Raw genomic sequence first — 13,273 nt, forward strand, 5'->3', positions numbered from 1 at the left:
CTGTCTCTCACTCCTTCTCCTCTCATCTTTCTTGCCTTTCTACTTCATCACTTTTTTCCAGCTGTCCTTTCTGCCTCATCTTTCTGGCTTACCACAACTCCTTGTTGTCATCCAAATCTGTCCTGTGCTTAGGAACTTGCCCAGCAGTTATTACTACCTTCATCTTCTTATTCTGTAACTCTAAACTTATTCTTTCTTCCCCTTCCCCGACACACAAACACATATTGAGGAAAATAATCAGAGTTATGTGGTTATATCATGCCTCAGATTTAGTATTCTGTATACTTAACTTCACATGCCATGTTGTCTATGTCCAAATAGCAAGGAAATACTCCTATAACTTGGGCTATAAGAAGCCTGTCAACTTATACATTGTCTGGTCTGTATTTTCTGGTGAACACATTTATCAATCCAATTCATGGTATTTTGCACTTTTCATATGAATATGCTATGTGGAAAGATTGCATACACACAAACATGTTTTACAAATAGACACAAAGTTCCTGGAAATATTTCCATACAGTATTATCCTGCAATAGTTAAGCATGTAACTTTGAAGACATAAATGAGTATTGATACTTTAAACTGCATTCATATGATCATATGGAAAAAGAATGTATATCCAATCTAGTTATAACCAGATTTCAATAAGTTTTAAAGGCTATTATTTTTCCTATCACTGTTTTTTTCCCTTCAAAACTTTCAGCCTCAGCAGTGGGTATTTCAAAAACAAAGGTCTTAACAAATTCTTACTAAAATGTTTTAAAATGTTTACAGTTTGCCTTTTGATTCTTTTGCCATTTACACTGAACCCAGTAGGAAGCTGTCGTTCTTATTTTACGTGATTTACAAATAAACGTAATGCAGAATTGAACAGTGAACAACCTTTTACTCTTAGTGTTCAATAATTCAGTCTTTTAAAGAACATTGACATTAAGAACAATTTTTGCATTAAGACTATTTGTAATGGCCAAAGAAAATTCCTAAGCATCTCATTTGCTAAACGTATTCGAATTTTTGTGAGTACCATAAGTTACCTCTTTCTGTCTAAAGCCTGTGAGAAAAAGTAGCATTAAGAAAGGCGTCCATTGTTTTTCCTGTTTACAGTTTTCATATATTTTCATTGTATACATATATAATAGGTTTAATTATTCCACGAACATAATTAGTGTGAAATAATACAATAACTTGAAAAGAAAAAATGATTTTCGTAAAGATAATATGGCAAAAATATTTTTGCAGGTACCTTTTGGTTTATAATCCTACAGAACAGGAGCGGTTCTCAGTGGTTTCAATCTATGTGAGTTCACCTAAAGTTAAAGTATTATCTCCTTCGGGAAAACCTGTTATGGTCCAGGTTAGTGGAGTATGGGATGGCACAACTACAGTATCACATGAAGCATATCAGGTATGTCACTTGAAATAAAAAGTGTAAGTTATACTGATTTGCACTTAGATATGTACTATAGCTTCACGTTAGAGGAGAAAATAAAATAAAGAAAACTAGACTTCAGATATATTAATCTTGTGTCAATTTTATAAAGAAGATTCTATGTAAGAGAGGGAAGGAATATTAAATCATTTCTGTCTTCATTTAGGTCTAAGAAATAGCATCAACTTTCTAAACTTCATTACTTTTCGTGATATTAGCAAAGCTTAATACTGGATTAAGTGTTTCAGTAATGAGCCTCATTTTGGGGAATTTATTATTTGGTATCATTTAAAATTGCTTTGGGTTGAAACTTAGAGTATATGTGTTTAAATAGAATTCTCCCCCCCCCCCCCCCAACTTTTCTACAAGTGCATTGATCTCTGTATCCTGTTTACATTTCTGTTTATCCATGTTTGAGTCAAAAAAGTGGATATGTCGAAATATTTGTTTGAAAGTTGTTGAAAATTGTTTGTATAGCAGCTGCTGTGTATACATGTTAGATACTTTGCTGCTTTATCCTCATTAATTTAAATGGCAATTAGACATCACAGGGATGTTATAGCCATTTCACTGCATTTCTGAGGGGATGTATGTCCTTGAATTCGATGCCCTGGTTACAAGGAGAGCCCTGAGGCCAATTTTGAAGTGTTTCAAGTGATGATTTTTATAACTTTTCATTTTTAATAAATAGTCTTTATTACAAGGATTTTTCCTTTACCCCAAAACAACAACAATATCACAGATTCAAATCTTAGTCTCTAAAAGCTTTACAGAGCAGTGGAATGAAAACTCCCATCCTTTGGAAGCCTGTTTTTTTATAGTGTGCTTTGTATCAGGCCACACTATTAAATGTATTTTGCTTAAGGGAAACTGTTTTTATTAAAAATAGACTTGAGCTCCTCCGTATGCAAGAAGGATCAAAGACTCAAGCCAAGGAAATAGGGCCCCTTTCTTATTAAGTGAGTGGCTCAGATATGAAGATCTCTTCTTTTTAAAAAAAAAAAAAAAAAAAAAGTCTACAGTGGTGGTGATAGTACTATCATTCCAACAAACAAAAAATGTTTTTTTCCAAAATATGCAATGCTCACTGTTGGAGGGAGTGTTGTGAGATAAGTGCACATTTACGCGTTGTGTGAAAGTGAGTATCACAGAACTATTGAACTAACGTATTAGAACACATTTTTTTTAAAAGTAACATAAGATGTACATTTTAAGAATCCATTGTTAATCTTTCTTTGTTTTTAATGAATTAGCTTTTTGGAGTACACAGCCTTAATATCATAACTTCTGTTATGAGAGGTTCAGAAGAGAGAAAAACGCTCCCCTTACTCCTTCTTGATAGGAAAATAAAAGGGGGTGGGGGGCGGGGAATGATTGTAGTGGAGAAGTCAACAAAGCAATTTCATACCTAGCAGAGCAGACAAAGGAATATACTTATAGTAATATATGAATATAATAGTATATTAGTGTGCTAAGAATAAATTTTTTAAAAATACTTGTTATTGAAAGAAATGTTGATAGTAGTCGTTACATTCTTAGAAGATCTCATACTGGCAGGGTATACGCAATATACAGCTACAGCTGAATCGTAAGAAAATAGGGACACTTTAAACTTACAAGAATGTTAAACTGGAAGGCTAAAATTTGTATGCTATAGGACTTAGAAACACATTACTTTGGATTGTTGGGTTATTGTAGACATAGATTTTGATTAATAAATACTGTACTTCAGAATTAGGATTGTTAAATTCTGTAAATAAGTTATTTAAAATAATTTCAATTGTAAATGAACAACATTATCACACTATTCCTTAGTGTAAGGAAGTTTAAGGAATGTCACAAATATAGTGGGAATGGTATCTAGTAGCAAAAAGCAAAATTGAAAAGTTTAAGAGTTTCAGTGTGGCTCCTCTGTCTGATCTTCACCTCGGATAGAAAAAGCTCTGGGAAATGTGGACTTCAAAGAATAATGTAGAGGTGAAATTCAGGTACAGTCAGATCTATCATCTGCTATCCTGAAGTGAAAGAAAGCATAGTTTCCACCACTCTATTGACTAAGGGGGTGGGGGCTGTTTGGCTATAAAAACATTATCAGAGGAGGACCTGAGATGACATTTGAGCTAAGTAGACCTTCAGATCCAAGACTTGAGCTGTAGGGTCTTGGATCCCTAGTCCTCTGGGTCTGGACTCTGATGTAGTCTCCATTTCTCTGTTCTCAAGCCTGATCCTTGCCTTGGAGCCAATGCCTGCTTTTGGTTCTGTCTGATAATTCTGGGAAATTTCAAACCGTTCTGCATCATAGAGATTCTTCTCAATCTTCATGTGCCTGTAGTTCTGTTCTACTGTGAATGTCTCACTGAGATTTGTCAAAAAAAAAAAACCAAACAATGTTACATGGAACTCTGTTCAGATGTTTGTTTAACATTACTCTTTTGATCTGGAAGCCAGGTTGAGTTCCCATTTCAGAATCATTTTCCTACAATGTATATTCCTTTCAGCCCTCTTCTAACGGCTAATTACTGCTAATAAATCTCAAGCGTGGGGCTCTGCAGTGGCTGTTCTAGAAGGAGAAAGGAAAGTTTACATATGGAGCTTTGGGCACATTGTTTCTGGAGATCCACCCACCCTCTTTCTCTGCTGTGAAGAGCCTTATATGGCTTCTAAGGCCTGGTCTACACTACGAGTTTGTCGAATTTAGCAGCATTAAATCCGAATTAACCCTGCACCCGTCCACATAATGAAGCCATTTTTTCGACATAAAGGGCTCTTAAAACCGATTTCTGTACTCCTCCCCAAGGAGGGGATTAGCGCTGAAATCGACATCGCCATTTCGAACTAGGGTTAGTGTGGACGCAATTCAAAGGTATTGGCCTCCAGGAGCTATCCCACAGTGCACCATTGTGACCACTCTGGACAGCACTCTGAACTCGGATGCACTGGCCAGGTGTACAGGAAAAGCCCCGGGAACTTTTGAATCTCATTTTCTGTTTGGCCAGGCGAGCTCATGAACACAGATGACCATGCAGAGCTCATCAACACAGGTGACCATGCAGTCCCAGAATTGAAAAAGAGCTCCAGCATGGATGGAACAGGAGGTACTGGATATGATGGCTGTATGGGGAGAGGAATCCGTGTTATCAGAACTATGTTCCAAAAGACGAAATGCCAAAACATTTCAAAAAATCTGAGGCCATGAGGGACAGAGGCTACATCAGGGACGCAACACAGTGCCGCGTGAAACGTAAGGAGCTCAGACAAGCATACCAAAAAACCAGAGAATCAAACGGACGCTCCGGGACAGAGCCCCAGACATGCCGCTTCTACGCTGAGCTGCATGCAATTCTAGGGGGGGCCGCCAACACTACCCCACCCGTCTGTCGACTCCGAGGATGGGGTACTCTCCACCATGCCTGAGGATTTTGCAGATGGGGAAGATGAGGAGGATGACGAGCTTGGGGAGAGCACGCAGCACACCATTTTCCCCGACAGCCAGGATCTTTTTATCACCCTGACTGAAATACCCTCCCAACCCAAAGAAGCCGGAGAAGGGACCTCTGGTGAGTGTATCTTTTTAAATATAATACATGTTATAAAAGCAAGCATTTTTTAATGATTAAGTAGCCCTGAGGACTTGGGATGCATTCGTGGCCAGTACTGCTACTGGAAAAGTCTGTTAACGTGTCTGGGGATGGAGCGGAAATCTTCCAGGGACATCTCCATGAAGCTCTCCTGGAGGTACTCTAAAAGCCTTTGCAGAAGGTTTCTGGGGAGAGCAGCCTTATTTCATCCTCCATGGTAGGACACTTTACCACGCCATGCTAGTAGCAAGTAATCTGGTATCATTGTATGACAAAGCCTGGCAGCATATGGTCCCGGTGTTTGGCATTCAAGCAACATCAGTTCTTTATCTCTCTGTGTTACCCTCAGGAGAGTGATATCGTTCATGGTAACCTGATTGAAATAGGGGAATTTGATTAAGGTGGCCGTTCCGACTGGGCTGTTTGCCTGTGGCTGAAAATAAATCCTCCCCACAGTGGGGATGGTGGGCCATTGGTGCTGAGCTGTTCGCGTTCGGCTAGCAGGGATCTTCCCTGATACCAGCCAGGTGGTGGGGGGAGGGGAAAAGTGATCATCCCAGAGAACTGGATGGTGGGAGGGGGTTAGTTTGGTTTCTGCTGCTGCACGTTAACAGGAAAACTGCAGCGTTAAACGGCCAACTCAGCGGGCTTTGCTTGGTATGGAAAAGGAGGTGGCTGCTGTTATGAAGGTTGCAGAAGCCGAAAGACTATGGCTTACCATGGCCACCTACAAGCCGAATTCTGTTGCCCGGCCCTGCGTGTGTGATCTCTAACACCAAAGCCGCAGGCACTCAATATAAGATGCAAAATGCGACCTTGTACCAAAATCACATGTGCTATGTGATGTGAATTGTGTTGTTCACTGTGAAAGAGTATAGCCATTGTTCTGTAAGATGTATCTTTTTAAATACTTCACTCCCTTTTTTTCCTCCAGCAGCTGCAAATGTTTCAAGCCTCCATCCTCCATCCCAGAGGCTATCTCAGATAAGGCGGCGAAAAAAACGCACGTGCGATGACATGTTCTCTGAGCTCATGCAGTCGTCCAGCACTGACAGAGCTGTGTGGAGGGACACAATAGCAGAGTACAGGACGGTGGCTGATGAATGTGAGGAGAGGTGGCGGCAGGAAGATCAGAGGAGGCATGAGGAAATGCTGGGGATACTGCAGGATCAAACAGACATGCTCCAGCGTCTGGTGGAGGTTCATGAATGGCAGCAGGATCACAGACTGCTGCTGCAGCCCCTGCTTAACCGCCCTCCCTCCTCCCCAAGTTCCATCGCCTCCTCACCCAGATGCCCAAGAACGCGGGGTGGGAGGCTCCGGGCACCCAACCACTCCACCCCAGTGGACAGCCCAAGCAACAGAAGGTTGGCATTGAACAAGTTTTAAAGTGGCCTTTTCCTTCCCTCCTACCCTCCTCCCACACCACACCTGGGCTAACTTGTGAGTTATCTCCCTATTTTTATAATCAATTAATAAAGAATACATGTTTTTTAAACGATAGTGACTTTATTTCCTTTGCAAGCAAGCTGTGATCGAAGGCGGGAGGGCAGGTGGCTTACAGGGAATTAGAGTCAACCAAGGGGTTGGTTTTCATCAAGGAGGAACAAACAGAACTGTCACACGCTACCCTGGCCAGTCATGAAACTGTTTTTCAAAGGTTCTCTGATGCGCACCGCTTCCTGCTGTGCTCTTCTAACCGCCCTGGTGTCTGGCTCTGCGTATTCAGTGACCAGGCGATTTGCATCAACCTCCCACCCTGCCATAAACGTCTCCCCCTTACTGTGACAGAGATTGTGGAGCACACAACAAGCAGCAATAACAATGGGAATATTGGTTTCGCTGAGGTCTGAGTGAGTCAGTAAACTGCACCAGTGACCCTTTAAACGTCCAAATGCACACGTCCAAATGGTCTACCACCATTCTGCACTTGCTCAGCCTATAGTTGAACAGCTCCTGACTACTGTCCAGGGCATTAAGGGGTAGGCTGGGTCCCCAAGGATAACTATTGGCATTTCAACATCCCCAACAGTTATTTTCTGGTCTGGGAAGTAAATCTCTTCCTGCAGCCGTTTAAACAGACCAGAGTTCCTGAAGACGCGAGCGTCTTGAACCTTTCCCGGCCATCCCACATTCATGGTGGTGAAACGTCCCTTGTGATCCACCAATGCTTGCAGCACCATTGAAAAGTACCCCTTGCGGTTTATGTACTGGCTGCCCTTGTAGTCCGGTCCAAAAATTGGAATATGCGTTCCGTCTATAGCCCCACCACAGTTAGGGAATCCCATTGCAGCAAAGACATATACTATGACCTGCAGATTTCCCAGAGTCACTACCTTTGATAGCAGCAGCTCAGTGATTGCGTTGGCTACTTGCATCACAGCAACCCCCACAGTAGATTTGCCCACTCCAAATTGATTCCCGACTGACCAGTAGCTGTCTGGCGTTGCAAGCTTCCACAGGGCTATTGCCACTCGCTTGTGAACTGTGAGGGCTGCTCTCATCTTGGTATTCTTGTGCTTCAGGGCACGGGAAATCAAGTCTCAAAGTTCCATGAAAGTGCCCTTACGCATACAAAAGTTTCGGAGCCGCTGGGAATCATCCCAGACCCGCAATGCTATGCGGTCCCACCAGTCTGTGCTTGTTTCCCCGGCCTAGAATTGGCATTCCATGGCATGAGCCTGCCCCATTAACACCATGATCTCCAAATTGCGGGGGAATGCGGTTTTAGAGAAAAGTGTGTTCATGTCCTCATCACCGTGCTGCCGTCTCCTCCTCGCCTGGTTTTTCAGGTGCTGGTTCTACATATACTGCACAATAATGCGCGAGGTGTATGTAGGTGTATGACTGCTGTGGTGAGCTGAACGGGCTCCATGCTTGCTGTACTGTGGCGTCTGCTCCTGCTCGGGCAATCCAGGGAAAAGGGCGCGAAACAATTGTTTGCCGTTGCTCTGGTGGAGGGAGGGGCGACTGACAGCATGGCTTACAGGGTTGGCTTACAGGGAATTAAAATCAACAAAGGGGGTGGGTTTGTGAGAAACAGAATGCCCCCCCCCCCAGGATAGAACTCAAAACCTCAAGGATAGAACTCAAAACTGGGTTTAGCAGGCCGTTGATTTCACGGAGGGAGGGAGGAGAAAATGAATACAAAACAAATCTGATCTATTTCTTGTTTTGATCCACTTCATCTATCTTTATACATCTTGCTGGCAGCAGACTGTGCAGTACGACCGCTAGCCATCGTCATCACCTGGGTGCTCGGCAGAAGACGGTGCAGTATGACTGCTGGCCATTGTCTTCTGCTGGCTGCAGATTAAAAGACAGTGCACTGCCGGTAGGACTGAATCTCCATGAGACGAAACTTAAAAGGGAAATGACCTAGCTGAGTAACTCTAATGTTTGCCCAGGCGACCCTGACCTCATCGAGGTTGGTTAAAAGAGCACCCTGGACTACATCAATGATGGCTACCAGTCATACTGCACTGTCTGCTGCCAAAAGGCAATAAACTGTTGCTGTGTAGCAATGCAGTACCGTGTCTGCCAGCACCCAGGAGACATACGGTGACGGTTAGTTGAGCGGGCTCCATGCTTGCCGTGGTATGGCGTCTGCACAGTAACTCAAGAAAAAAGGCGCAAAACGATTGTCTGCCCTTGCTTTCACAGAGGGAGGGAGGGAACGGGGGCCTGACGATATGTACCCAGAACCACCTGCGACAGTGTTTTAGCCCCATCAGGCACTGGGATTTCTACGCAGAATTCAGATGGGCGGCGGAGACTGCGGGAACTGTGGGATAGCTACCCACAGTGTTAACACTCTGGAAGTTGATGGTTGCCTCGGTACTGTGGACACACTCCGCCGACTACATGCACTTAGAGCATTTGTGTGGGGACACACACAATTGACTGTATAAAAACGCTTTCTACAAAACCGACTTCTATAAATTCAACCTAATTTCATAGTGTAGACAAGGCCTAAGTAAGCAGCAAAGAATCAATGGCAGTTTGGGCCACATTCCATTATATTCTCCTGTTCAGATCCATAATGATATGTTACTGTTGTACTCCAACATTCTCCGCTTTCTAGAATATTTCTGACCTGTGGCACCAATTTTATGCTCATCTCCTTAATGTGTGGCAATATGCTCAACTCAAGATTACAGATCATATTTCTTTATAGCAATAGACTAAAAATTTTAACGGTTGTTCATCTTTGTAAACAATGATCATGCCCTTCTGAAATATTGCTAATCAGATGAATAGCAGCAACATTTTTATTTGTGATGAAATATTAGAACATTTGACTTAATAATTTGAAATATTCTTATTAATAATCTAATATTAATTTGCATTCTTGGAAATTGGGCAAAAATCAGTGCTGGTGTAACTATTGAGATGAATAGAAATTCAGCAGGCATGAATTTGGTGCAGTATGTTCAGAAATTTATTTTAATGATAACAGTACATTTTTAATATGTTTTCTTCTTGCTCCAACAGATCTCTTTCATGGTGCACCTACCGCCTTTGGGTCTGGGAGTTTATCAGCTTTTGGAGGTTCTGAGTTCAGAAATGGTCTTGGCTGATTATAATATATATACTAGTGGAGGAAATAATGTGCAGGTGAACCCAGATGAGGTTTTCAAGATCAAGGAGATGCAAAATTCTGCGGATGATATTACTTTAGAGAACTCCTATATGAAACTATGGTTTTCTGGGATCTCAGGGCTTCTGAAGGTATGTTGGCTCACAATATGAAATATTGTATTTCTTATTCATAAGAATATTGATGCATAAAAGATTCTGATGCGTAAAAACTAAATGTGTCACCCTCTCAAATTGTGATTATTTATCTTTAGAAAATGAACACAAAAGAAGATGGCAAAAATCATCAAATAAAGGTGGAGTTTGCGTGGTATGGAACTACAAGTAACAGAGATAAGAGCGGGGCTTATCTCTTCTTACCAGATGGAGAGGCCAAGGTAATAGTACTCATATTATATTTGTAATAAAGGCTTTCCATCCTGAAAGATCCCAGAACACTTGCAAACTACGTCTAGAAGCAGTGGTTGACCCACCATTGAAATATAGCTACATCTGTTGTGAAGCACTGTGTTCAAATTATGCACTTTGGAATTTTAACAGGGGACACTGACAATCCTGGCAGAAAGTGCCATGAGATTTTCAATGACCACAAGTGGCCAAGACCTCATTTTCGTGTCTTACAGTAAAAGTGTATTGCAGATATTCATTCATTTTTCCCAGCTTTTCTTTCTCCCTATTTCTCTTTTTGCCCTTTAGTCTGAGTTTGGATATACTAAATTTATACATGGAATAATAGAGTGAATATGCTAAACTTTTTTAAGACTGTAAGCTCTTTGTGGGATGGGCTGTTATGATGTGTTTATTCAGTGCCTAGCATGATGCTGCCCAACTTTCATTGAGATGTTCAGCGCTACTGCAGCATAAATGATGATGATAAACATAAAAAGAAGAGCAAGTGGCTGTCTAATTTAGCCATCATCTACTACAAACAGGCATTATTTTTGTTCAGCAATTATTTTTTTTAAAAATCACATACTCTTTTCAGTTACTCTTGTGTTTAGTTTCAACTTCCTTGGAAATTCAGAAACATTCAGTGTATCTGTACTTGTTACCATGTATATTCATATTAGTGAAACGGTTTTATAAAGGTAAATGATAGCATGCACCTTAATATTTCTCTTCATTCTTCCAGTCCCAGTTTTCCCTCAGAGGAACTTTAATTGCTGATGTAGGGTCAGATTGAAGCCCTTCCTGTGTGTTCGCACAAGGAAGAAAGGGCATATAACATGTTTATAGTCCCTTGTACTGGCCAGCCATACTGTGGGTGGAGCAACTTTTGTAGTCTTGCTGCTTCCCACCACCTTAGCTTTGGGGATATATAGGGCTCACACAGGATATATCCCACCCTCCTCTCCACTTCCATTACAGAAGAAAGGACGGAGGAACTGAAAGGCAGACTGTGACTGAGTCATAGTCAGTTTCCTGAGGCAGTGAACCAACATGCTGCCTCGTACACAGGGCTCCTGGTAAAGCCATCAATGAACTCTAAACAATTTATCAGTCAGGTTGACATAATTACACATCTTAGTATTCTTAAGAGCCCCAGTGGAAATAGGGCTCTTAAGACAGATTGCTGAGGATGAGTACAAAAGGGTAGCACAAGCATGTAGGGACAAAATCAGAAAGCTAAGGCACAAAATGAGTTATACTGAGCAAAGGAGGTAAGAAGAAGAGGTTTTTAAAAATATATTAGGAGCAAGAGAAGGATAAAGGAAAATGGAGGCCCTCTACTTAACAGGGAAGGAGAGCTAATAACATATGACAAAAAAGAGGGCTGAGGAGTTTAATGACTATTTTGCTTCAGTCTTCTCAAAAAAGGTAAATTGTGACCCAATTTTTAACACAATCAATATTAACAACAGGGGTAGGAACGCAACCCAACATAGGGAAAGAACAAGTTAAAGAATATTTAGATAAGCTAGATGTATTCAAGTTGGGAATACAGGCAGGGCCTGATGAAATTTATCCTAGGGTACTTACGGAACTAGCTGAAGCAATCTCAGAACAGTTAGCAATTGTCTTTCAGAATTCCTGGAGGAAGGGTGAGGTTCCAGAGGACTGGAGAAGGGCAAGCATACTACCTCTCTTTAAAAGGGGGAGCAAAGAGGTCCTAGAGAATTGTAAACCAATCAGCCTAACTTCAATACCTGGAAAGATACTGGAGCAAATTATTGAACAATAAGCTTGTTAGCACCTAGAGGATAATAGAGTCAAAAGTAATAGCCAGCATGGATTTGTCAAGAACAAGTCATGGCAAACCAGTTTAATTTCATTCTTTGACAGGGAACTCTTCTGATGCCAGATATTTCTTTCCAAGAACTCCTGATTTTGAAAGACAATTAGTACAGGACTTCACAGGAGCTACAATAGTTATTAACCTGGGTCAGGAACCCTTATCAGGTAGAGATGCCACACCCTTGCACTCCACTGTGAACCAGCTGCTGAAGAAAGTGTGGCAAAAACCTCACATTGCTATCCCAACCTTCAAGACAGTGAGGAAAAAATATATTCTCCCCAAGGATGTATGGTGTCTCAGCTCCCTATGGGAGCTTGGGGGTAGGTGGAGACAGAGCCATAACTAGAGGGAAGATTAAACACAATTATGGTACTGCCTTCCCAAAAATTAAGCGGTGGTGCTGATAATGAATTGAGCAAAAAGTTTACCAGTTCATGACGGCTACACTTCACATTGTGAACTATGAGCCATAGGTCAGGTGGAACTATGGAAAAAGGCCTCCACCTTGGATGCTTAAAGTCTGTGAGTGTAGACCTGGCCTGGCTTCAGGTTTGGGCAACATTTTCAGGTGAGACAATGAAAGAATCTTTGCCCCAAGTTTGGAAGCCTGTTGGTCTGCTTTCTGTTCTATCAAAAGACCTTGGTCTCAATAGTAATAGCATTTTTACTGCAGTGTTCTGGAAATGACGTTAGTTCTTGTATGTACGAAGGACCTTAAGAGACCCAGTATCCTAAAAAATTGTCCTCTTTAAAATGGACAGCTAGGCAACCGTTTTTTACATAAACATGGAGGGAGACACCAGGTTGTGCTCCCTATTTTGAGAAACAGTGCAGGTGTGGGAATATTGTGTGTCCTACAAGATGAGCCTTGTCACCATGTGTCTGACGGGGGAGGGGTGGGAAGAACACAATCACAGATAGGGCTGAGCTGAAACAGATCTTCACAAATGGCCTCTGAATTACAAACTGGCAGATCAGATTTTCCTCTACTACAAGATACAGTCAGTGGATCTTGTCATAAATCACCCGAACAAAAATCTCTGGTTCTCATCATGGTACCAAAAAGATCATAGTAACATGACACTCTGTAAAGAGGCTGTTACATGGCTTTATACTAAACTCTGTTGTTGTAAATGTACTGCCAAATTTCAGAAGAGACAATGGTTTGAAGATAGTAGCTCTTATTGCTCTAGACAAGTATGGTTCTTTACTCTGTTGCAAATGGCCATAGCCAGTATGATTCATGTTGTTTAGTCTGGTCTTAGATCATCAGTCAGAACCACAATATCTGCTTCGTCACAATATGGGAGTCTTCTCCCAAAGAGCTTGCCTTCTGACATAGAGATCCATGTGCGTGGTGTATTTGAGCGGGTGTTTCTTGACTTCTGAGGTGCTAAAAGCACATTTAGCGGAAAGACATAACAGTCC

At 41.7% G+C, this 13,273-nt stretch overlaps 1 protein-coding gene across 3 annotated transcripts in view; it reads left to right on the top strand.

Moving 5' to 3' along the window:
- Positions 1-13,273, top strand: part of MAN2A1 (mannosidase alpha class 2A member 1) — a 201,301-nt gene that overhangs the window by 144,241 nt on the left and 43,787 nt on the right. For all 3 annotated transcript variants that reach the window (XM_007055422.4, XM_043546417.1, XM_037901532.2), the window contains exons 13-15: positions 1,243-1,408; positions 9,505-9,741; positions 9,864-9,986. In XM_007055422.4, coding sequence (XP_007055484.2) covers positions 1,243-1,408; positions 9,505-9,741; positions 9,864-9,986 — 526 coding nt within the window. The remainder of the gene's footprint in view (positions 1-1,242; positions 1,409-9,504; positions 9,742-9,863; positions 9,987-13,273) is intronic.

The sequence above is a fragment of the Chelonia mydas genome, chromosome 5 (assembly GCF_015237465.2).
Source record: "Chelonia mydas isolate rCheMyd1 chromosome 5, rCheMyd1.pri.v2, whole genome shotgun sequence".
NCBI classification, from domain to species: Eukaryota; Metazoa; Chordata; order Testudines; family Cheloniidae; genus Chelonia; species Chelonia mydas.